Genomic DNA, 25,168 nt, shown 5'->3' on the forward strand with positions numbered 1-25,168 from the left:
GTGATGCTAATGTGTGACCAGGGTAGAAAGCCACATCTGACCATAGAGAGGGGGTGACTTGCCCAGGGGCTGTACCTGGGCCTGAGATCTCTCCTCTCCCAGGCACAGTGTCACCACGTGTGGCTCAGTGCCTCTTTCCCTCCCGGGGGTGACTTGCCCAGGGGCTGTACCTGGGCCTGAGATCTCTCCTCTCCCAGGCACAGTGTCACCACGTGTGGCTCAGTGCCTCTTTCCCTCCCAGGGCTGACATGGCATCTTTAAAGGCCCTATCTCCAAATACAATCATATTCTGATTTACTAGAGGTTAGGACTTACAACATATAAATTTGAGGGACGGGGGAAGATACACAATTCAGTCCATAACAGAAATTGAATTTGGAACGATCAACAGCCTGGCCATCACTGAGAAATCACACAGGTTCTTAGCCCTCACATAAGGGAGATAGTCCAGCCTGCAGGAAGGTGGAAGGAGGGGCCACAAAACGATGTGGCCAAGATGTCATGAAGGCAAGACTTGAAGCACAGCAATTTAACTCTGAATCCCAATGTTTTTCAAAATTTTAAGCACACAAATCCTCCAGCATGCTTCTCCTCCATCCCTTACCTGAACTCCCATTAAATACCCTCAGGCTGAGTTTAAGGGGAGCCAGTCATTCTTCTAGGTGTCTCCTTAGACTGTGTCGTCTAGTCCAGCTCTCCCCACTTCACAGATGAGAAAGGGACATGCTTATGGTCACCTGGGGAGCCAGGAGGAGTCCAGATTAGAACCTGGGCTTTCAACTGCCTCTTTCCTACACAGGTCTCAGGTGTAAAAACCTATGACCAGTGAAACTAGAGCCTGTTCCAGAGAAAAATAATTTCACAAATTGGGGCAGGTAGTGAATGATCATCCAACAGGACAGCTGCTGGGATCCCAGGGAAGCAGCCAGCTTTGAGAAACCGGTGGCAGCACCCCAAATATAACATTGGTCAAACAGGAAGTGTACAAAAATTTGTTTTTAAGACAGTGCCCTTTGCTGTCAGATGTAAAACACAGAAGAGCTTATGATAGTCGAATTCAGAGGCCATGGCACAAGATCAAAGTAATTCCAAAAGCATTTAGCACACTGCTAAAGGAACAACCTTCCAACATCCAGTTCACCACTGCTTTCAGGATCAAGAACAAAGTCATTAGGTCAGCATTCAGGCCTGCCTTAGTTTGGCCTTAGCTCTTCTCTCCAGCATTGTCTCCTGCTATTTACCTATTAATACCCAACCCTTCAAACAACTACTCTTCTTCCCTCAAATGTTGAACACTTTTCCATCTTCAGGCTTTTGTTTCCTCTGTCTTGATAGCCATTCCTTCCAACTCCACTTTGTCAAAATCCTGCTTCTCCGGTAAGCTCTGGTTCATTTTGTTGTTCTTTTTTCCCCCAGCTTCTTGGGTTGAATGTGTTAGTTACACTTAGATCTTTTTGTTTTCTAGTAAATGGACTTAAAGCTACTATGCATTTTCCTCTGAATACTAACATGGCCACATCCCACAGGTCTTACTAGGGAAACTGTTCATTTCCAAAAACAGTTTTGTTTCCCTCTTTAACAAAAGAACTGGGATTAGAAGGGTAGTTTTATATTCCCAAGTAGTTACATGTGTTTTTCTATGTCCTTGTGGCTAATTTCAAATTTTATTACATTATGGTTAATGTGGCATATGGGTGCTACAGACTGAATATTTGTGTCCCCCTCACCCCCACAAATTCATATGTTGAAATCTAATCCCTAAAGTGATAGCATTTGGAGGTGGAGGCTTTGGGAGGTGATTAAGTCATGAGGGTGGAGCCCTCATGAATGGAATTAGTGCCTGTATGAATAAGAGCCCAGAGAGATCCCCTGCCCCTCCCATCATATGAGGACACAGTGAAAAGATAGAAGTCTATGAATCATGAAGTGGCCTCTCACCATACACTGAATCTGCTGGTGACTTGATCTTGGACTTCTCAGCCTCCAGAACTGTGAGAAAAAAATTTCTGTTGTTTACAAGCCATCCAGTCTATCTATTTTGTTACAGCAACCTGAACAAATGAAGATAATGAGTTTTCTGCTTTTTGTAATCTATTGAAAATTTCCTTGTGGCCTCATACTTGATAATTTTTAGTGATGTTCAATACATGCATGAAAAGAATGTGCTTTGGAGGGCACAAAATTATATATAAAGATACACCCATAATCTATTATAGATAATAAATCACATAATTAAGCATCATAATACTATATTCTATGATTATACAATGTATATTTTATATAATGCAATATATGTTATATAATATGTAATTTAAATGCTTTATTTTTATTTAAATTATTATTTTCTGTACTTATTTTTTGTATACCACATCTCTTAAGATACGTATTAAAATCTTCCCTTTCTGCTTATATACCATCTCCTCTGTGAACTTTCTCCAAATGCCCTAGGCAGGCTCTGTTTCAAAGCTGACTGCTGTCTCTGAGATGAGCCCATTAGAAGGGTTGATGTTGCCCCACACATGACTTTGTCTTCCTATGTCCCATTTCCTCCAAGCCTGGAGCCATTCCCTCCTCCTCTTTATCCTGTGTGCTCACCTCTTCTCAAGATCCACATCATTTCCTGCTTTTCCTTCTTGCCTTCCTCAGGCACTTACCTTGAGTTTCTTTTTCTCTCAACAACTGTGTTTTTGTCTATTAAATAGTAATCATACATGCCTAGCTAACCTTCCGGGTTACTGCGAAGCCCAAAGGAGATAATGAATGTGAAAATGCTTTAAAAACTCACAGGTACAAATGTCAAATTAATTATAATCATTAATAATTAAACCCATAATGATTGGAACACAAAATGTTGTGATTATACTATAGCCTAGCATGGGAGCTGTTGTGGGGCAATATTATCAGGAATGAATAACAGCAATTGAGGGATGCCTGTAAATCAAGGATGCAGATTGTTCAGGAAACAAAGCATCCTTTGAGCTCTTTTTACACAACTGATCATGGAATGGCATTTTGAGGTCACTGCTGTTAGAAGTGCCCTTGGGAAGAACATAGTTCTTCAAAGTTTTGCTTCTCTTCTGTAAAACTTGGTGGCTCTTTGGTTAGATTTTGACCAAAGACAATATTTTCCCAGTGGTTATCTTTAGTGCTTTTGTACTGTAAGGAAATATAAAACCTTCAAGGAAAGGTTTTTTTCTTCAGACTTAAGAGGTAGAGAGAGTAATCCTCTGTGTGTAAAGAAGTTGGTCTGAGACAAATTATGGAATGGGAGAAAATATTTGCAAACGATGTGACTAACAGGGCTTAATTTCTAAAATATGCAAACAATGTATACAGCTCAATATCAAAAAAAGGCAAACAACCAATCAAAAAATTGGCAGAAGACTTAAACAGACATTTCTCCAAATAAGACACACAGATGGCCAATAGGCACATGAAAATATGCTCAACATCGCTAATTGTTAGAGAAATGCAAATCAAAACTACAATGAGGTATCACCTCACACTGGTCAGAATGGCCATCATCAAAAAGTCTACAAATGATAAATGCTGGAGAGGGTGTGAAGAAAAGAGAACCTTCCTGCACTGTTGGTGGGAATGTAATTTGGTGCAGCCACTGTGGAGGACAGTAATGGTGGTTCCTTTATATTTTTGTTTTTTGTTTTTGTTTTTTTTTTTGTTTTTTTGGAGGTTCCTTTAGAAACTAAAAACAGAGCTACCATATGATCCAGCAATCCCACTCCTGGGTATATATCTGGAGAAAACTCTAATTTGAAAAGATACATGCACACCAATGTTCACAGCAGCACTATTTACAATAGCCAAGACATGGAAACAACCTAAATGTCCATCAATAGATGCATGGATAAAGAAGATGTGGTATATACATATATATACACAATGGAATATTACTCAGCTATAAAAAAGAATGAAATAATACCATTTGCAGTAATATGGATGAACCTAGAGATTATCACAGTAAGTGAAGTAAGTCAGACAGAGAAAGACAAATATCATATGATGTCACTTATATGTGGCATCTAAAAAAATGATAAAAATGAACTTTTTTACAGAACAAATAAACAGACTCACAGACATAGAAAACAAACTTATGGAAAGGGGAAAGTACGGGAGGGATAAATTGGGAACTTGGGAATAAAAAAAGAAATTGGTCTGATTTTCTTCTCCCACCAGGTCAGCCACCAAATATTCATAATGTTATTATTTATTTATTTATAGCATATTAGATACCAGAACACTGCTAGGTGATTTACAAGTGTCATCACTAACCCTTACTGTATTATTTTTATTATTCCCATTTTATAGATGAAGAAACTGAGGATTATACAGTTTGGGATTAGGAGTTTGCCCTAAATTGCACAGTGGTGAATCAGCATCTGAACCAAGGTCTGTCTGACTCCAAAACCTGGGTCCTGGCATCTCTTGCAGAGATCCTCACTACCTGGACTCCGTCAGAAGTCTCCTTCCTGGGCTTGACTGCTCCTGGCTACAGGTATCCCACCCACTGCTGCCAGACCAACTGTCCTCCCGCCCCACATTACACAATTTTCCTTTACTTCCTCCCTTCCTGAAAACCATATCAACCCTCAGGGAAAAGTTCAAATCCTCCACAAATCCAACTTTGACCCCAGCCTTGTTTCTTTATTGTGCAAAGTCCAGGCCAGACCAATTCAGGGACTCTGCTCTTTACGGCTCCTTTGCTTAGGTCTTCTTCTTTTCTACAGAATCTTTCCTCTTTATCTCTACTTACCTGAGGCTTAATCTTTCCTCACAGCCCAATTCATCCCTTCTCTCTCATGAGGATTTTTTGCTAAGTTCACATCTCAGAAATTGGGCCACCGCCCACTTTTTGACCTTTTATGGTCAGCCTTGGAACTGTCATGGTGCCTATGGGAGTGCCACTTACATATTAATATATTACAATGAGCGTATAATGAAGCTCAGTGTCTGCTGGAAGTCAAATCTCCAGCCATCTTGGGCCTCAAAGTCTACTGGGAATTGAATCTTCCACCATCTTGGTGCTCACTGTTGTGTCATTTGTTGAAGGGCTGTGCCCTGCCCTCTTCTTTCCTGTTGCACATCCATCCATCCATCATTCAGAGCTGACCGATATGAAGCACAGTATAGGCACTGAGTATAGAGACATAGTCCTGACTACAGAATTTTGAGCAGGTAAGTAAAACCCAATTCAACAGCACTTGCTGATTTCAAGTGATGCTGGAGTACCAAGCACCATGGAAATGTGGTGATGAATGAGAGGAACATGATTCCTGTCCCAGTGGAGCTCACAGCCTGGTGGGAGAGGCCTCCAGCACCGTTAAATGGGAGGAGACCTAACCTAGACTTCCAGGGAGAGTCAAGGGAGGCTTTGAGAACCAGACAGCATATCATCTAGCTCTGCCTGGATGGGTCCAGAAAATTTCTCAGAGTCTACAATGTTTAAGCTAGGAACTAAATGTACCCAGAGGGAAAGAAAAACATAGGTGGATGGTTGTGTCAGTCCTTCGATATCATTTAGGTTGCCACCCAATTCTTTGTTTTACAAATCTAGTCTTTTCCGGACCAGAAGTATGACTCCAGTAACAATTCAAAGCCCATCATTTTTTTTTTCCACTCCCCAAATCTTCCCCATTTATCTTAAGAGGCTTGTAGGAGATATTGATGTTGGTGGAAGCAGAGACTCCACCCGTGGAATAGAATGGAGACCCAAACAGATGTGCCCAAAGCCCAGCTGAAATTTGGCAAATGTGCAAAAGCCTCTTCTTCCAGCAGGAGTAGGGCTGAGACAGGATGGAAGGGGGCAGGGCACAGACACTCAAGGAATGACAGCAATTTAGCACCAAAATGGTGGAAGATTCACCTGCTGGTTGGCCTTGAGGATTAAGAGGTTTGACTTCTAGTAGACCTTGAGCTTCATTATATGTTCATTGTAACATCGTGATAAATAACATGCCCTCAGGCACCATGACAGTCCCAGGGCTAACCGCAAAAGGCCAAAGAATGGGCAGTGGCCCAGATCCTGGTAATTTGAGCCCCTTCCCCAGGGCAGTTGGAATGGTCCCACCTGTAGGCCTGTGAAGCTACTGAGACCATAAAAACTGACACCACCATGCCTTGTGGCCTTTTTCACTCCTTCCTCTTTGGAAATGGCCCACACTCTGTCTATGGAGTGTGTACCTACTTTTACTTTTACCTGAGCACCCATTTCCCACACCTCTTTCGTTGCCTTTCTCTTGCCTTACACTCTATGCAGTATGTATCTCTCTAAATAAATCTACCTTTACTCAATTGTGGCTTGCACCTGAATTCCTTCCTGCATGAAGCCAAGGACCCACTCCTGGTGGGGCATGTCCCAGGGGCTCAGCTGAGACCTGGGACATGGCCCTCCTCACGCCCCACATCCGTTTTCCTGCATCAGGGCCACTGGACATCCACAGGCAAAACACCCAAGCAAGCAAGCCAGCCAGCCTGCAAACAACAAACCAAAAAACCCTTAACCTAAACACCTAAACCTGACACCTCTGACAAACAGGAGCCCTCAATGGATCATGCACTTCCATGTCCTCATTCATCACACCATCTAAAAAATAAACTCACCATGGATCAAAGCCTAGGACCTTGCAATTCTCTCCCGGTGCCTTTGAGATGTAAATATTCTACCTGGTCTTCCCCAGGAACTCTTTTCTAGGCCATCTCTTTAAAAATGCAAAATTCAAGAAGGTAACTTATCAAAAGAAAAAAAATCAAAAGGGGGTAAAAGTCATTTGGAACTTGACTTCTCAGGGACGAATGCTAATCTTAACTGTCTTCTCCACAAATATTAGTAGAAAAAGTTTCAGCCGTCTGAACAAATGACCTTGATTTGTTCCGTCTGCCAGAAACCCAATTTGAATCCAACCTCTTTTGTAACTTGTGGGGTTTCTATTATTGTACCTGATTCATGGCTGAAATTTTGGAACAGGAGCTATGGGTTCTCTGTTTGCTCTGTTGATGTGTGTCTTGTAGATGTGATATTTTCAACCTTTGTTGCCAAAATTAATTTGTAAAAAACTTTATTTAATTGGCTTAAAGAAAATTAAGTGCTTATGTAAATTCTCAGAAATATAGTAGAAACTAAGCCGAATGAATTTCAGGTTCATGTGATCTGGGAAAATATTCAGTATTAAAGCTAGTTTAAGTTTGTTTGTTTAATTAATACAGACACGTCTTTACAGTTATATATGACTACAGTGCTAAAAATAAGACCCAGTTTCTGTAGAGTTACCATATGATCCAGCAATCTCACTCCTCGGCATATACCTGGAAAAGATGAAAACTCTCAATTCAAAAACATGCATGCACCCCAATGTTCAGAGCAGCACTACTTACAATAGCCAAGACAATTGTAACCTAAATGTCCCTTGGCAGATGAATGGATAAAGATGTGATATATACATACATACACACACACAAATGTAATACTACTCAGCATACCAGCATGAAAAAGAGTAAAATAATGCCATTTGCAGCAACATGGATGGACCTAGAGATTATCATATTAAGTGAAATAAGTCAGAGGAGGACAAATATCATGTGGTATCACTTATATGTGGAATCTAAAAAAAAAATGATACAAAGGAACTTATTTACAAAACAACAAAACAGAAATAGACTCACAGACATAGAAAAAAAAATTATGATTACCAAAGGGGAAAGGAGAGGGAAGGGATAAATTAGGGATCTGAGATTAACAGATACACACTACTATATATGAAATAGATAAACAAGAAGGACCTATTGTATAGTGCAGGGAACTATGTTCAATGTCTTGTAATGACCTATAATGGGAAAGAATCTGAAAAAGAATATATTTCTATATATGTGTATTTCAGTATATACTTCAAATATATATATATAATTGAATCAATTTGCTGTACCTGAAACATTGTAAATCAACCATATATTAAAAAATAAATAAAATTTTAAAAACACATTTTCTGTAGATAGCTGTCATCTGGGAAACTAGCGTACTGCTTCTAGAAAGTTCCTCCTGATGTACAGAGTTGCCTTTGCTAAACTTTTTTTATGAGTGGAAGTCACTTTTTCTGGGACACACGTTAACTCAGCCATGTGTGAATTCGTTTACGTAAGCACATACTGAGATTGCACAAGGGACAAGGAACTGAATTAGGCACTGTGAGAGACACAAGATTGCTATGTCCTATGTCTTGGAGGAGTTAGTGTCTGGATGTAATATAATAATTCCCTATATATGTGCAGCACTTTGCAATTTATAAAATTTCTGCACATGCACCTCATCACCTCACTTGAGTCTAACAACAGGGCAGATGCTGCCTCTCCATTTTACACATCAGGAAACTGAGACAGGCAAAGGCACATGATCAAGGTCACATGAAAGTTGTTGATACTATGTTTTAAAAATATTAGTATGCTTTTCTTTTATGCTTCTTTATCCAAACTCTCCCTGTTCTGCCAGGTCACATGTGTTTTCTGAATGTTTATCACCCACTGTGATATTTGCACTATATGTGAGGACAGTTTTCCTCTCCTAAACCAGTTACATGAAAGCCACATTTTAAGAGTTCCCTCCAGTGAAAATTCTTTTAGTATGATTGGTTTTTATTTTTACTTCTCAACTACATGTTTTGTTTTATGACCCAAATGTATATAATGGTTAAATAACCTGCTTTCCCTGAAGCAAGACTCAAATTGGCAAGACTTTTAACCTGTGCAGACTCCATAAATCTTTGGTGTTTGGTGAAAACCAGCTTTGTAGTTCATAGACAAGCCATCTTTTTGCTGTACCCTCATATGGTGGAAGAGATTGGGAAGCTCTCTGGGGTCTCTTCTATAAGGGCACTAATCCCATTCATGAGGGGTCCACCCTCATGACCAAATTCCCTCCCAAAGGCCCCACCTCCTAATACTGTAGAGTTGGTGGGTAGAATTTTAACATATGAATCTTGAAGGGACACAAGTGTTCAGTCTACAGCAGTAACTAACTCTGTGAATAACGGTGAAATATCTGTTTATATGTCTGGTTTCCCCCACTGGAATACACACTCAAGGGCAAAAATCGATGCTTTTGTCATCTATTGAGGAGACATAAAATAGATTCTTGTTGTATAAATGAATGAATGGATGAATGAATGAATGGGAGCCAAGAACAGAGGAAGGCATTTACTCAAAGGAGCTCAGCCACATTCAGACTTTCTCTCTTCTCACTCATGTTTCCTTACAAATTGTGTAACTTTTCCCCACAAATAAAAGAACACATGCGTAAAGTCATTGTTAGGATAGAAGGACAAGTGGGAAAAAGATAAACATAAAGAAATACGTACAAATGTAGTCTTTTAAAACCAAAATACAAAAATTTGCTTTTAAAGCTAGTGATATAAATCAGACTCTTGTTAAAAAATATAACTGCAGGGAAAGAATTAAGTCCTATGCAGCATGTTCTGGTTATAAGATGAAGTTGTGAATAAAAAGACAAACAACCCAATTTAAAAATGGGCAAAGGAGCTTGTATTAGTTTCCTAGGGTGGCTGTAACAAATTACCACGAACTGGGTGGCTTAAAACAACAGAACTGCATTCTTTCACATTTCTAGAGGCTTTAGAAGTCTTAAATCAATGTGTCTCCTAGCTTCTGGTGATTGCTGGCAATCCTTGGCATTGCTTGGCTTACAGAACATCATTCCAATCTCTTTTCCTGTCTCCACATGGCATTCTCTTTGTGTGTGTCCAAGTCTAAATTTCCCTCTTGTAAGAACACCAGTCAGATTGGACTCAGGGCCACTCTAATCCAGTATGACCTTACTTTAACTTAATTATGTCTGCAAAGACCCTATTTTCAAATTAGGTTACATACACAAGTTCCAGGTAGACATGAATTTTAGGGGGAAACTATTCAACCAACCCATTACAGAGCTGAATAGACGTTTCTCTAATTAGCTCAGGGTAAGTACAGGAGAAGGTGCTTGACATCATTATTCATGAGGGAAAGGCCAATCAAAACCACAGTGAGGTGGGGAAAGGTATAGCTCAGTGGTAGAGTGCTTGCTTAGCAGGCACGAGGTCCTGGGTTCAATCCCCAGCACCTCCATTAAATTAAATAAGTAAATAAACCTAATTACCTCCCCCAAACACAAAAACAAACCACAATGAGACACCACTAACACTGATAAAATCAAAAAGCTAACAATGCAAATTGGTGAGGATGCAGAGAAACTGGAACGCTCATACACTCCTGGTATGAATGTAGAGTGGTGCAACTGCCTTGGAGAACAGTCTGGCAGTTGCTCACATGTGGTAAACAGAGTTACCACATGACCCAGCAATCCCCTCCGAGATATATGCCCAAGAGAACTAAGAACATATGTCCCCACAGAAACTTGTACGCGATGTTCATGAGAGCGTTAGAGATAACAGCCCAAAAGTGGGAACATCTTAAATCCATCAGTTGGCAAGTGGATACACCAAATGTGCTCTATACTTTCAGTGGAATATTTTCAGCTACAAACAAGAATGAAGAATTCATGCTGTGACACGGATAAACCTTAAAAATATGCTAAATGAAACAAGCCAGATACAAAAGGCCACATATTGTAAGATTCCATTTATAAGAAATGTCCAGACTAGGCAAACCTGTAAGACAGAAAGTAAATTAGAGGTTGCCAAGGGCTCGGGGGAGGAAAGAATGGGTGTGACTCCGGGTAGTGACTATACAGATGCAGGGTTTCTTTAAAGGTGATGAAAATGTTCTGGAAATAGATACTGGTAATAGTTTTGCAAACTTGTGAATAAAAATTTACAGTAAGAAAAAAAGACTGGAAGGATACAGTGTAACACTTTACACAGTCAGAAAATCTAAATAAAAACAAGCTGTGATGTTTCCTTCTCTGGATCTTTAAATATGTCCATAGGGGCAATACATGAAATCGTAATATAAAGTGACTCACTCTCTCAAAAGGTTAGAGCAGGGATAAAATGACGTTCTTTATGGGTTCTGATTGTACGGTACATGTCTCAGTGGAACATGGAAGATTGTGACATTGGTGCTGTCACTTGACGTCAAAATCCCAAGAGATTCTGTGGTAACTTATCATGGAAGGTCTGTGTCAGAAACCTCCATAGCACACGTTATTTTGGGTATGTTTATAAGACTCACTTAAAATTTACTCCTCGTATCTCACCTGGAATCAAAGTTGGATGGTGAAAAATGAAGACCAGATAAAAAACAAACAATGCTTATCTGTTCAATTGCTAAAATCTGACGGATTCACCATTCAGTAAAATGCTCTCACTTTCTAGGCTTTATGAAATTCATCAGTATATTGAAGTGCTTCCATGGTGTTTTCGTCTGCCCCTCTTCTGTTTCCCTTTCTGGGGTAAAGGACTTGGCCACAGGGATGGGCTGATCAGAATCCTCCCCTAGGTTGGAATTCTAGAAAGTTTGTCTTCTGCTTGAGTGGTTGGCTGCTGTGGTCTCTATTCTGAGGGAAAAGTCCTTTTTGCAGTAAGAGGGGATGAAGTGACCAAAGAGACGCAGAGGTACGGAGAGCTGAGAGCTGAAGGGAGAGTTCTAACCCTGTACCTTTTCGACTCCTCCTCTTGGCGTGCAGAGCTATACGTTCCCCTCTCAGGACTGCACGAGCACCTCTCTCTCCTCCCACACCTTACCAGTGTTGGTCTGCGTGACCAGCAGCATATGGCAGAAGTGATGGCATGTCACTTCTGAGATTAGGTTATAAAAAGTCTCCACCTTGGGCTCTCTCTCTGAGCATTCACTCTGGGAAAAGCCAGCCCTAAGCCCTGTGAGCAGACTTATGGGGAGACCCTGTGGTGAGGAACTGAAGCCTCCTGCCAACAGCCATGTGAGTGAGCTCAGAGGCGGGTCCCCTAGTCCCTTCAGGTGACTGCAGCCATGCTGACTCCTTGATGTAACCTTCTGAGAGACCCTGAGCCGTCACCTTAAGATACCCCCAGACTCCTGACTCTCAGAAACTGTGAGATAGTAAATGTTTTGTTGTTTTAAGCTGTTAAATTTTATGCTGATTTATTATGCAGTAATAGATAACTAATATACTCTGTAATGGAGCTTTATTAAACCTGCAGTTTAATTTTCTCCAGCATGAACAATTAGTAAACCTCTCTTCAGGGAAACACATTTTTAAGGTACTCCATTCCTGTGTGGATAGTTAAGGGAAGTTGGAGACTGGAACTGAGTTGGAGGACAGCTGTGTCTTTCACAATGGAACTCACTAATTCATCTAGAATTTGCAGGGGCGCTGGTAAATCAGTGCCCAAGGGCTGCTTCTCATTTGCAAAAGAGATAACTCTCTATTCTAGACTTTCCAACAGCTGTTAGAAATTTCTAATAAATAGTCTCAGAGATGATTAAAGTTATAAAGGAAATAAGTAATAGAAGACTTGTAAATTTGGCCCATAAAAGACCTTTTATTCACAGGACTCATGCAGGCAACCTCTGAGAAATCAGTTTTGGTCTAATAACTCTCCTGGGGCCAAGAGGCCTGGTAAGATCTCTCAGGACAGAAGATTGTATAATTCTCCATTCAAAATCTCAATTATTCAAAACACACTGAAGAAAGACAGCACCAGGCCAAGAAATAATTTGATTACTTCTTTGAAGCAAGAGGAAATGGTAAGTCTAGAGTCAAACCACGTGCCATTGCTTATTTGTAGCTCAGAGAACCATGAATGGTGGGTATATTTTTTCTATCCATATGAGAGTATGGGTTAGTAAAGAATCTATGTCACTTACTTGGGGGAAGCATTTATATACACACATCCAACGAGAGAACAGGCAGTACCTGATACTTTTTTGAAATATTTATCCTACAAGGCACAAGTATCTCCAATAAAATCTCTATTTCACCTAAACAAAATCACAGCAAACTATTTTCTTCTAGAGCAATAATAAAGAAAAATACCATAACTAAACTTAATGTAGAATCAAGGGAGGAAAGAGACTGAGGTGTGTATTAGTAGCTTCTTAAAGTCTATATAAAGGTTATGTAAAGTCTACTAGTAAATCAGACTTCTCAGTTCACGGCACATCATCATCATTAACCCATTCAAGGTGCCTCTTACATATGTACCTATGTGTTTAATGTGTATCTTTTATTTGTATATATTCTTGCGCAGTGATCACCATCTTTGCATTTTAATTCACGTCATGCAACTATTCTATACACCTTACTGATTCTCACTTTTTGTCTTTCAGCTCTGTTTTTAAGACCCATCCCTGCTGTTGTGTATATGGTTACCCTCTTGCGCTATAGTTCTCCACAGTGCCAACTTCCCAGCTGGGGACACCAGCTTGCCTCCACAAATAATGGCACAATGAACATTCTCAAGATGCCTCCTTATGGACCTGTATGAGAATGTCTTTGGGATGCTCTTGGGAAATAGTTCTTCAGAATAACTCAACCAGTCTACATTCCCACCAGTGTTCTATCAGATTTCTTACATCCCCACCCTCTGGCTAGACTTAGCTTTATTTGCTTGTTACATTTTTGAGACTCCAACAGTGTAAAGTGGCATCTTGTTTTAATCTACGCTTACCTGATTACCGGACTAGAGTGTCTCTTCACAGGCTCACTTTTTCCTTTTCTGTCAATTGCTGCTTGTATCCTTTAGCCCGTTCTCCTATTGGGCTGCTTTTCTTTTTGATTTCCAAAATTTCCTTGCGTATTATAGTTATCCCATGTTAGGACTGCAAATCTGTTCCCTACGGTCAACACTGTCGATGGCAGTCTTCATGGAACCCAAATCATTCATTTCAATGTGATCAAATTATACTTACACGACAGCTATGCTTTTAAAGTTTCATGAAGTCTTGCCCCGTCTCTGGGTCGCAATGACATTCTCCTACGATTTGTTCTGTTACATTTATAGTTTTACATTCTATAGTTAGGTCTTAAATTCCTCTGGAGTCCACCTGTGTATGTGGTGTTGGATGGGGAACCAATCTTTATTTGCCTACACATGCTAAGCCAGCTTCCCCAACTATCTACTAGACAATCTAAGCCTTTCTCCATTTATTTATGAGGGCACTTTATTGTATATTAAATTCTTACATAGACATGGGTTGTCTCTATTATTTTTCTTTAGTTTATTTGCCTTTTCTTGCTCTGATGTCATTTGACTTTGTAGGTTGTCTTCATACTTGGTAGGGCATGTCTTCAACTTTTTTCTTTTTAAGGTCATCTTAACTATTTGTTTCTTTATTCTCCCAAAAAAGTTTTAGAATAAGTTTAATGAGTTTATCATAAAAAATATGGCTGGCATTTTGACAGAGATTTCATTAAATTTATAGATTAATGGGCAGAAAATCTGACATTCTTAAAATATTGTTACCCCATTTAAGAGCATATACTTATGATAATTACCCATATTCTTATTAGAGTTTGAAGGTTTGCTTCCACAGATGTTTTGTTGCAATTATGAATGGTACCTTATTGCTTACAGTTTGGCCATTGATAGTGGAAGGAAACACTACCTATTTTTCTAAGTAATTACTATATTTGGCAACTTTGCTGTACCTTCTTAGAGATTCCAATAGTTTCATTAACTTGGTTTTCCCATTCATTAAACCAGGCAGGCTCTTTCTGATGCCCCAATCTAAAAATACTCTTGCTTAGAAAAATTAATAAAGACATTTTAATTTGCAAACCTATCCTTTAACTGATTACGGCTAAAGTCAGGATTTTAGTAGAATGTTTCTCTAAATATTCTTCGAGTACCAGTGCAATGAAACATTTCTGGGTAAAAAGGGTTCCATAGTTTATTAAACTTGATAAATACAGCATATCCTCTTGGAGATTCAGAATGTGCAAATTTAAAAGTTCCTAGAAGCATTGCAACATAGAAACTGTTTAACTTTTCCAAATATTTCAGACTACAAACATTTCCCAAATAACAAATTTTGAGACACTCGATTTAAATGCCTAATCTACAAATTACTCATATTTATACCTTCTGTGCCTCAAGACAAGGGGAAGTTTGGCAAGATTTGTGATCTTTCCTATAAGCTTAAGAATTTAAATCTTTTTTCCTTCTAGATTAGAAGTATATTTTGATGCGTTCAATGAAGGCAGAGTGGGTTACTTCTCACTCCTCAGATCTATTCTAGCATGTTTCTTGGTGATGATACATTTATTGTTGAATTTAACTTTTAAGTCAGTCTATTTTTATGAGGTAAATTACTTAAACCTTTATTATTGTACTTTCTCTTCTGTATTAAAACAATGCTTTATCTTTAGGTTATTTGCAGCAGTTTTTCAACTTGCCGTTTTAGCCAAGGACTCCTTAGCACCAGTGAAATCCTATTCTAAGACCGTTGTGCACAACAGATAGAAGCAGAGTGAAGGCAACTGGAGGCTCAGCTCCACCTGGAGGCCGCCCCCCAGAACACAGCTTGAAGCACATCTGTGAAAACTGCAATGTCCACAGCGACTCTGAGTTCTATTAAAACAAAGAAATAAACAAAAACACAATTTTAAGAATCTTTGAATCCTAACATGTTTTTTCCTGAAAAATCAATGATTTTAGTTTAACAGAGTAGGAGGGTGTGGCAAAAAGGACCTGGGAACAGAGGCAAGAAACTTAAGATTTTAGTCCCAGGTGGGCTACCAGCCAGATGTGGGAATCTGGCAAGGCCTCTTGGGCCGTTTACTTGTAGGGATGTGAGTAGGGGCTGTGAGGGCGGGGCGTGGAGGCCACTGAACTAGATCTGTGTGTTCTGGACTGTTTTGGGAGCTCTCACAGGGGCCGGAGGGGCCTTTGGGTCTCTCCCCACCCTCTGTCTCCTTCAAAAGGAGCAGCTCTGTTTGTCTTTTTTTTTGAGGGGGGGTAATCTGTTTTACACTGGGCTTTACATATGATTTTATTTGAACAAAGAGCAGAGTTCAGTGGGTGTATGTATATATATATATATATATATATATATATATATAAAGTCAGTGCAGCACTAGATAACTTCCACAGTCATTTCTAGCTTCAAAACTTTGATTGGGTTTTTTTTTTAAACCAAGACAGAAAATAAACCTTTAATAAGAATAATTCATTTTTAACTGAGGAGCAAACGGCGGCAAACAGTTTTCTTGGTGAGGAACACAAACCAGAGTGGTTATTTCCACAGCTGGCAATGAGTCACCACCTTTAACTCTGGTACAAACAGCACTGATGTTCAACTGGGAACAAACAGTATTTCACTTGTCTGCCTTTTTTGTGTTATTACCTACACATAAGTGATACTTATTGAAAATACTACACACAAAGAACTCAATTCAAAGGACTGATTAAAAAAAAAACCAAAACACTAAACTTTATTAGCTTTAAAAACAAAACTTGTTACAATTAATCACAGATTCCCCCCAAAATGACATTCTGCTTTTGTCACCACGATAGGACAAGGATTGTTTAAATGTCCCCAAAATATGGAAGAGCCAAAGCTGACAAATAACCAAGGGCTACAAACTATGAATCACCACTTGAAGCACAGTGAAACGTGGAATTCACAGACGGGAAGCACTGACGAGCTTTCTGAAGTACAATAATACCCACTACAGTTTATAGTACCAGGAAAGTAATGTGCCCCCAGAATGCAGCATAAGATCACAAACATGTTCAGATAAAACAGTAAGTTCAACCCCTGGGTTCAATAAGACAGAAGTGAAATGATGGAGAAACTTTCCTTAAACTTGGAGAATACGCACAGTGCAGCAGACACGAAAGCACTGGGGCCCCCTGGGCGGAGAAGCAGTGGGACGAACAGCACACCGACGAGATCAGCCACCTTTGCCCCTCCCTCCTCAGTCCCCAACGTGAAGGAGAGGGATTGGGGACTAAATAGACAACAATACAGAAAAACACACATTCGCTGCATAGATATAAGTCTTCCCTCACAACAAGGATGGACTTTCAGCCTCTCTCCAAGGGAGTTCCAAGAGCCTGAAGAACATGGTTTTGTTTCAAGAGGAAATGTAGGTTTACAAGATAGACCGCATGGCTAGTCAAGTGAAAAGTCTTTAAACTTTCATTTAAATGGACAGAGACACTGACTCAACCTAAGGTTAGTTAGTTCTTCTTAGCCATGGCCAGAAACTACTATTTTATACTTGACCATTTTCATAATTTTTTTAGTTAGTGAACCTAGGATTTGTTGCAAATTTCAGTTGCTCTGTTGACTGTATATTTGGTAATAACAACACTCTCCAAATTATTACCATTCTCCCAATTCATGATTTAAAAAATAACAGCATTTAAATGAAGAGGTTCTGTGTGACTCCACTCCAACAAAAGTTTAAAAAACATGTATTTATCAAATTGTTGGACAAGGTTCATAAATCTTATTCTTTAAATTTATTTAACTTTTTAAAAGGTGAGGTTCTACAATGTGGACTTACCTCCTCAGCTAGGAGGCAACAATTTTGCCAAGTCTTTCGTTTCTTTTTATTGTCACACTTATTGTAAGTAATTTATTTCCTTTCACACTGGAATATATAACTGCAAATGTGCAAAGAAGGGAAAGACTGAGCACGCTCACCTGCAGGACAGGGATGAAGTACACAACTGTGTAGAAAAGAAAGGGTGCCAGCAGACAGTGAACCTGACGCACCAAAGAATTTTGGACATTTTCCATTGCTTAATTATGCTTGAAATTTTCCCTTTAAAAAATAAAGCCACGGTCTGTAAAAGAGTCTATGCAAAAATATGAAGCACGGTCAGGCTTCAATATTTAACAGGACTCCAGTTTACAAGCAGTGAGTGAGAGTGTCACTCCACTCCAAACTCACATTGGATTAAATGTCAGCGCAGCTGCTGCCTATCAACATAACATTATTTAAAAGGATTCCAAACCCAATGGTACAGTGACAACAAAAACACAAAACATGGAACATCAAATTCATTCATTAAAACTGCTAAGTCACTGACTTCATCAGATAAGATTTATCTTATTCATTGTATCCCAACAGGAGAAAAATAACTTTCTCCTTTTTTGTTTTTGTCTTCTTGTGGCTGGGGTTCACTGTCTCTGAGTGTCTTTAAGAGGCTAATGCAAGAAAAAGTAGAGAAAGCCCTAGCCTGCGAGTTGGGAATGAATGCCAATTCTAGAACCGGGGCTGCCTTTCCATGGACTTTGCAGCAAGTCTCATCTCCTGTTTTCTAGTCCGAGTAACACAACTATACGGTTTCCAAAGTCACCTGCAGCTTTGTAGCTGAGATTCTGAGAAATCAAGTCTTCCCACTTTAGATCACAACATTCTTAAAAGATGGAATTTTAATGTGAATGGGAAACACAAACAACTGTAAGAACGAAGGTGCTGAGCCCGACTCTAACTCCTGCAGCTCTTTAATTCAAACACCCCATCAACCACAAAGCATATTTAAACCTTTGCGTTGAACTTGAAAGTTCCCAGGAGCTTTTACTTGGTTCTTCGTTACTGACAGGTTTTAGTGTACACCATTTTGAAGGAGCAGAATGTGAAACGACTCGTTTGCTTTCCACCTGATTTTCAGCGCTCTCAGGTAAGAGAACTGCTCTTACCGTTTCTGCCTCTTAGCATCTTAAACTAGCAGATGCTCCCACAAGTACTAAATGGATTAACTTCTGGTTTCGTCAGGTGAGTGAGTTGAAAGAAGCAAGAACATGAGAGCCAATGCGCCACAGGTTCCATCAACTATCCTTATTAAGTGCTTTGGTTTTCTTACCCTTCACAAATGTTTTTTCCTAACCAAAAACATCATCTTCTTTCCTCATAACTGTCTCAATAAATTGATTCCTGAGAGGATGTTATGATTTCTATAGAAAACATGGCTACTGTAGTATCAGTTAAATCTAAGCAATGACTTGATTTCAAAGAAGAAAAAAATGCAGATAAAATTATTAAAAGGAACTTGAAAAAAAAGATGGATGAGACTCACCTCTCACAAGATGGATATGTGAACTGGATACAAAATAACCAAAAAAGGACAGAGACCATAACATGTGGTTGATTTCACAATGTTAAAAAGTTAATGGGCATTTAGTTGTTTTTTACAGAGTTTACCTTATGGAAGTACTATACTAGAAAAAATGAAAATATTAATGTTCTCCACTCAGAAAAGTTTAATATATATTAAATAATTACATATTACATAAAATATATATTATTTAATATATATTTAATTTTGGTTTAAATCTTTCTTCAATTTACTCAACACTCAAAAAAAAAAAAAAGAAAAATTCAGGTAATTGGCATTACTTGACTTTAGAAGAAAGTTTTAGTTAGGGATAGAGTATTCTTTAACTGGAAGGTAGAGCATGAAAGCCAAGCCAAATAATAAAATATCATGACTTTTGATCACTTAGAAAATGACAATGAATAAATTACTTCAAAGGTAAAATATGACCTAAAAGGCGATTCAAACCCTTCCAAATGTTGAAAATACACACATTTCCTGACTTACAGGGTCCATTCTGCAGTGATAAGGTAGTGCACCCAGATAAGATTAAAAATTGGCAAAAGGCTGAATTTAGAACTGCAAAGTAAATTTAGTAAGTGACTGCCAGTTAAACTGTCAAATGATGAATTTAATAAACTGCTTTTGGAATCACAAATTTCAACTGAATTTACATTGAGGCTTAGCAGTGGTGGGTATCTACAAATAGAAGAGTTGATCATCTCAGAGTACTTGAGGGGAAGGAAAATATAGATTTTTTTTTTTGCAATAAAGTTAAGACATCAGAAATAAATTCTACCACAATAAGAACATCTAAATCACAGAAACATGTTACCAAAAACATACAGACAGCACATGGCCTGAATTTCTGCATTTTCCTTCCTTTGTAGTGGCAGCCACATTGGTGTGTTAGTCCAAACTCACATGTCCCTTCACGAATACCCCAGGGAGCTCCAGACTCTTGCCACACAAAGAAAACCTCAGAGTGTGCAGAGAATCAACAGAGCCACCTAACCCAAAGCAAAGCATTCTTAGTTACAACACTTTTCTACGAAAGGGACTTTGAAGTCTGAATGGATCACAAAGAGTTAATAAGATGCCTGCTTCTACTTCAGCAGGTTCAAGGATACACCAAACACCAGCAGGAAACAATTCTGTTTTAACGGAAAATGACAATGGGAGGCCAGGGTAAAAAAGTTACACCAGAAAGAAAAGTCTGACTAACGAAACCATCTTCTTCTGCCCCATCTCTCCCTAATTCATAGAAAAAAAAGGTGTGTGGCTTTTCTTTCAAAGCCAACTGAAAAAGATTTAAGTGGACAATTTAAAAATGGTCTTCAGAAAATCTTACTATTACCTTGTCTAATGTATAGTCTGTGAATGACAACACACAAATAGGTATAACAGAAAAAACCTCAACTGGTGGTTGGAGACAGTCGAACGCTACCGGCCAGGACATGGTCACAAATGGCAGGGCGTGGTGGCCGCCAGAGGTCATAGTCAGTCAAGCTTCCAAAGCTGCAGCTCGAGGAGGGACGGCGCATCCCTTTCCTCTGCCAGTGACAGTACAGGGACGAGAGGAGTGTGCACACGTTGGGGCCACTCGGTTCTGACAGTCAAAGTGAATCTGGCATTTCTTTCCCAAAGCTAAAGAAAAAAAACCACTTGAGAAAAATGATCTTCTGTAAATTATTCTACACTTCAGGTTTCTTTTCGTGCAAAACCCTCCATGTGTACTGAACAGCAATTAACCTTTGGCCAGTAGGTTAAGTGGAAGCCAATATACTATAACAAAAACACCCACGCTAGATCACTCAAATGAAAATGGTACTGCACTCCAGGAATATGGTTTTCATTTTGGGTACGATGCTATACCGAGTCAGGGAAACGAACTGCGGGTAGCCATTTCCCTAATTTGCTACTGTTTAAAAATGATCAACATGTTGCCAGTGTTGGGGGCTAATCCCTTAATTTAAAGTGCTGTTCAGAACAGTCAGTTATAATTTTGAACAGGCAAAATCGGCTGCTTCTCTGTACTACCCCGTCCACAGTGTGGACATCCTGCTCCCTCCTCGCCTTGCCGAGATGGTGAGCGGTTGGCAGGGGTCCCCCATCCAAGCCCACCCCGTGCTGGCACTGGCAGCTCCTCGCCCCACAATCAAGGCCTCACAGTGCACAGTCGAAGGTCTGGGGCTCGCTCAGCGTGGTGGCTGGAGGTTCGGGGCGCCGTGTCTGCGTGATTTTCTGTTTGGGGTTTTTTGTTTCTTCTTCCTCTTCAGTTTCACTTTCACAGACATGAACCACCACGCTCGGTGTGGACTCAGTGCCTGCGTGAAGTTCGTATTTCTCTCCTGTGGAGATAAACAGAGAAGGAAGAGTTTTGTCCCTTGAAACTTCTGGTTCTACACACATTTTAATAGCTGATCATTGGTTTTTCAATCCTTAAATCCTATGTCAGGGTACTTTATCTTGTTTTGGCATTAGAGATTTGACGCTTTAAGGTTCCTATAAAGTTTTGGCATTTCAAGAAATTATCTAGTGAAGTGTTGAGGTCTTGGAAGTTAAAGTATAAATGCTAATTGCTGTTCTATGAACAACACAAGCGTATCTGCTTAACTTCATAATGGGTTCCAGTTTTCCCGTGGGAGACACCTGTAAAGTTCCAAGGACCTCAGAGATCCAAGATACAGCTCTGATATCTAAAAAACCACTGGCCACTTCCCTTCAAAATGCCTTTCGTACCCCCTATAAAAAACATAACATTATTTTAGGTGGACAACTAGTGTGAACGAACAATGCACTGATTTCTTGTATTAGTTTAAAGGGATGAGGGAGTTAGAGAAATTAAAGGGAAGGAACAGAAGAAATAAAAAATAAATACAAGAGAAGAATCTGGAAGGGATGATGTGGTATCACTACCAATTCCTTGCAATACTATTCAACGTACAAGTTGTCTGTCTACAATTTTGACGGCAACTAATATTCACTAATGATCTGTTATGTACTAGAATTTGTAGCAGTAAAAACTGCACTCTGATTATTACATATATCATTTCATCCTTATAACCATGTGGAAAAGTAGCTATTATGGTCCCTATTTCAGATGAGAAAACAGAGGCTCAGAAAACTGAAGCTAAGTAACTTGCTCAAGATCACAAAGTTAGCAAATGCTAGAATTTGAACTCAGGTTTGCCTGACTTTGTCCTCCAAGCCACTCATGTTATCACCTGTTGGCTAGAACACAAACTGCTGAATGAGGTCTTTACTACAAAAGTTTCTTGGAAAAAAAAACAGGAAGGACAGAAGTTTGTTACCTGGTCCCAATTTGGAAACAGCACAGAGTAAATCGTAATTTATAACAGGCATCGCGTCTTCCCCCTGCTTCCATCCCACGGGAGGAGATGCTGGGGGGGAGATGAGGAACTGTTTGACAGGCTGGGGTGGCAGTAGATATGACTTGTCCCGTGTTTCACTGGACATCTGTACCTGCAGGGAAGGAGGCACTTCAAATTTATGACTGGGCTATTTTTTCATTTTTATCTTTACATTAACTATAACATCTCTTTGGAGAAAATTAAAAATTTAAAAATTTCTCTTTAATAGTCTACATCTCCCCTGAAAAAGAACAGATATAAATGTATACCTCATCACTATGCTATATATCAGAAACTCACACAACACTGTAAACCAACTATATTTCAATTTAAAAAAAGTCTGTATCTCCCAGTGACTGGGTCTGGTTCTGTCTGATTCATCTTTGAACACTCAGTGGCCAGCACAGAGCATTAGGTGCTAAATAAATATTAGCTGAATAGAAAAACAACCTGATGACTAGATGAATGACCAAAAGTGGTAATAAGCACTGAATCCCAATTTTGGAAGAGATTAGGTTATACTGTCTCCATCATCTCCATCAAGAAATGTCCAAACATAGGTTTTCATTTGGAGTGAGACAACAAACCCCTTAAAATTGTTTTTTTTTTTTTTTCCACTTTGAAAGCTAAGACCAAGGGAAAAAGTGCTTTGTTGAAAATAAAACAGTGCACTTAACACATGGTCTATTTATTTCACTAATTCTTCCAAGAAGAAATTGGTTTCTCAGAGTCCTATCAGTGTAGGATTAGAACAGTTAAGTATGGCCAATTCTTGGTAACCTGCAGGATGCTCTGCAATTCCAAAGTCTAAGATGCACAGGGCTATGCCGAATCCCTGCTCACCCCTTGGGCTGGGAGCCATTTTCAGTGGGTGCCTCGTGTGAGTCACAGAGCATGGAAATGACTGCAGAGACTACTTTTTCACTTCTCCCAAGGATGTCATGTCACAAGTGTCATTCTAGATGTGCAGAAAAGTTAACTCACTGACCCTAAAGTGTTAGGGCTTAACCCTCTCAACCCCAGTTGAGAAAAGCTGCCAGAAAAGAGAATTCCTTCAACTGTTAGTCTAAGCAAAACAAGTTAAGAGAGTAAATATGCTTAATAAACAAATAAATAAAAGTATATATCTGTAAAATAAAGAAAAAAATATTGTTACATGACCTGCTGATTTGGATTGCTCATTTCAAAAACCTCGGATATAATAACAGAGAAAATGGTGAACTGACAGTATTTCTGGATGGAGAAAAACAAGTCTGGAGAACACTGTCCTTTGCAATGAAGTACCTGTGCAAAATACAGCTTAAGCTTCCTCCCGTTGAAGTCTGTTTCATGGAGTTCTATTCGAGCACGTGCTGCTGCCTCAGGTTTGCTGAAATTTATTCTGACTCTTCTGAAGCTTTTAAACAACTGAAATGTAACTTGGTCATCATAGATGGTGAAAAGTGCTTCAAATCTCTCCTATAAATTGAGGGGCAGCAGGGCAGAGAAAATGGGGTGGGAGGGTGGAGAAAAACTTTAACCAAGAGGAAATTTAAATCATCAAACCTAAGTGATGGGGTAGAACTCATTATGATTTGATTCCCACCTCCTCCCCAAAAATCACTCTTTTCTTGCAGGTATATGAGAGCAGGTATGCTATTAGTCATATGCTAACTTCTACAATTTACACTTATTTTAACTTTAGTAACTATTGTATAGACTCCAGTTGTAAAATCAATAAATATAAAATATAAAAACGATACAAACACGCCCAATTATACAACAAGAACAAGACTATGGTTTTGAAGTCCTCAGTGAGCCAGAGTTTTTATCTCCATCCTACTTCTTCACTGCTTCAAAGTAACCATTTTCTGGAATTATCTTTCCCCTGCTTTTCTTTATAGTTTTACAACATTTTATATGTATACTTAAAGAGTTAACCATGTTGTATGTATTCTTCTATAACTTGCATTTTGTTCCTAATATTTTCCCTTACATTTTGTCCTTAAGAGTCTTCCTTGCTGCTGTAACTTGAGTCATCTTTTGCACGACTGTATAGCATTCCCTTGGAGAGCCATACCACAATTCCTCTACTGCTGCTGGAATCTGGACTGCCTCCAGGTTTTTGCTACTACAGTGCTGCTATGAACATTCTTGGTACCCACATGCATGAGTTTCTCTGGTGTACAAACTACAAGTGGAATTCCTGGGACTCAGCACGGGCACATCTTTAACATTAGTAGATGACGACAAACAGATTCCCAAATGTTTGTACCAATTTACTTTCTAAGAGTGAATATGTGTTCTGGTTGCTTCATATCTATGCCAACATTTGATAGAGACCTTTAAATTTTTATCAGTATGAAGTAGGGAATGTGAAGTGGGCTCTAATATTGATTATAATTCACATTTGTCTCAATTAGGAGGTTAAACCTCTTTTCATGTTTATTGGCCATTTGGGACTCCTCTTGATATGATACACCTGCTCGGATCTTTTGCCCATTTATCTATTGGGTTACCTTTTTTCAGTCATGGGAGTTCTACAGAGATACTAATGCTTTGTCAATTATTGTGCCATAAGTATTTATCTCCCCCGTTCTTTTCACAGTGGTGGGTTTTTTTTTTTTTTTTGGAGAAATTTAAGTTATAAATTTGAACATTACTAAATGTATCCACTTTTTCCTCTTGTTTTCTGTCTTAAATCCTTCTCCACTCTGAGATCACGATGTTCTCCCAGACTACCTTCTCAAAGTTTTATGGGGTTTTTTCATGTTCAAGTCTTTCCTTTTTTTTTTTTGTTTTTTTTTTTTAAAACACCAAGTCTTT

At 39.2% G+C, this 25,168-nt stretch overlaps 1 protein-coding gene across 7 annotated transcripts in view; it reads right to left on the reverse strand.

Moving 5' to 3' along the window:
- Window positions 1-14,812: 14,812 nt before the first annotated feature.
- Window positions 14,813-25,168, reverse strand: part of RCAN3 (RCAN family member 3) — a 32,835-nt gene continuing 22,479 nt past the window's right edge. For 6 of the 7 annotated variants that reach the window (XM_064493914.1, XM_064493919.1, XM_064493916.1 and 3 more), the window contains exons 3-6: window positions 23,648-23,821; window positions 22,304-22,475; window positions 21,160-21,340; window positions 14,813-15,509 (exon numbers count right to left, since the gene is read on the reverse strand). In XM_064493914.1, coding sequence (XP_064349984.1) covers window positions 15,371-15,509; window positions 21,160-21,340; window positions 22,304-22,475; window positions 23,648-23,821 — 666 coding nt within the window. In that variant the 3' untranslated portion in view covers window positions 14,813-15,370. Of the gene's footprint in view, window positions 15,510-16,345; window positions 20,637-21,159; window positions 21,341-22,303; window positions 22,476-23,647; window positions 23,822-25,168 lie in introns of those variants that run through there. The other variant, XM_064493920.1, reaches the window with a different exon arrangement.

This window comes from Camelus dromedarius, chromosome 14, assembly GCF_036321535.1.
Source record: "Camelus dromedarius isolate mCamDro1 chromosome 14, mCamDro1.pat, whole genome shotgun sequence".
NCBI lineage: Eukaryota > Metazoa > Chordata > Mammalia > Artiodactyla > Camelidae > Camelus > Camelus dromedarius.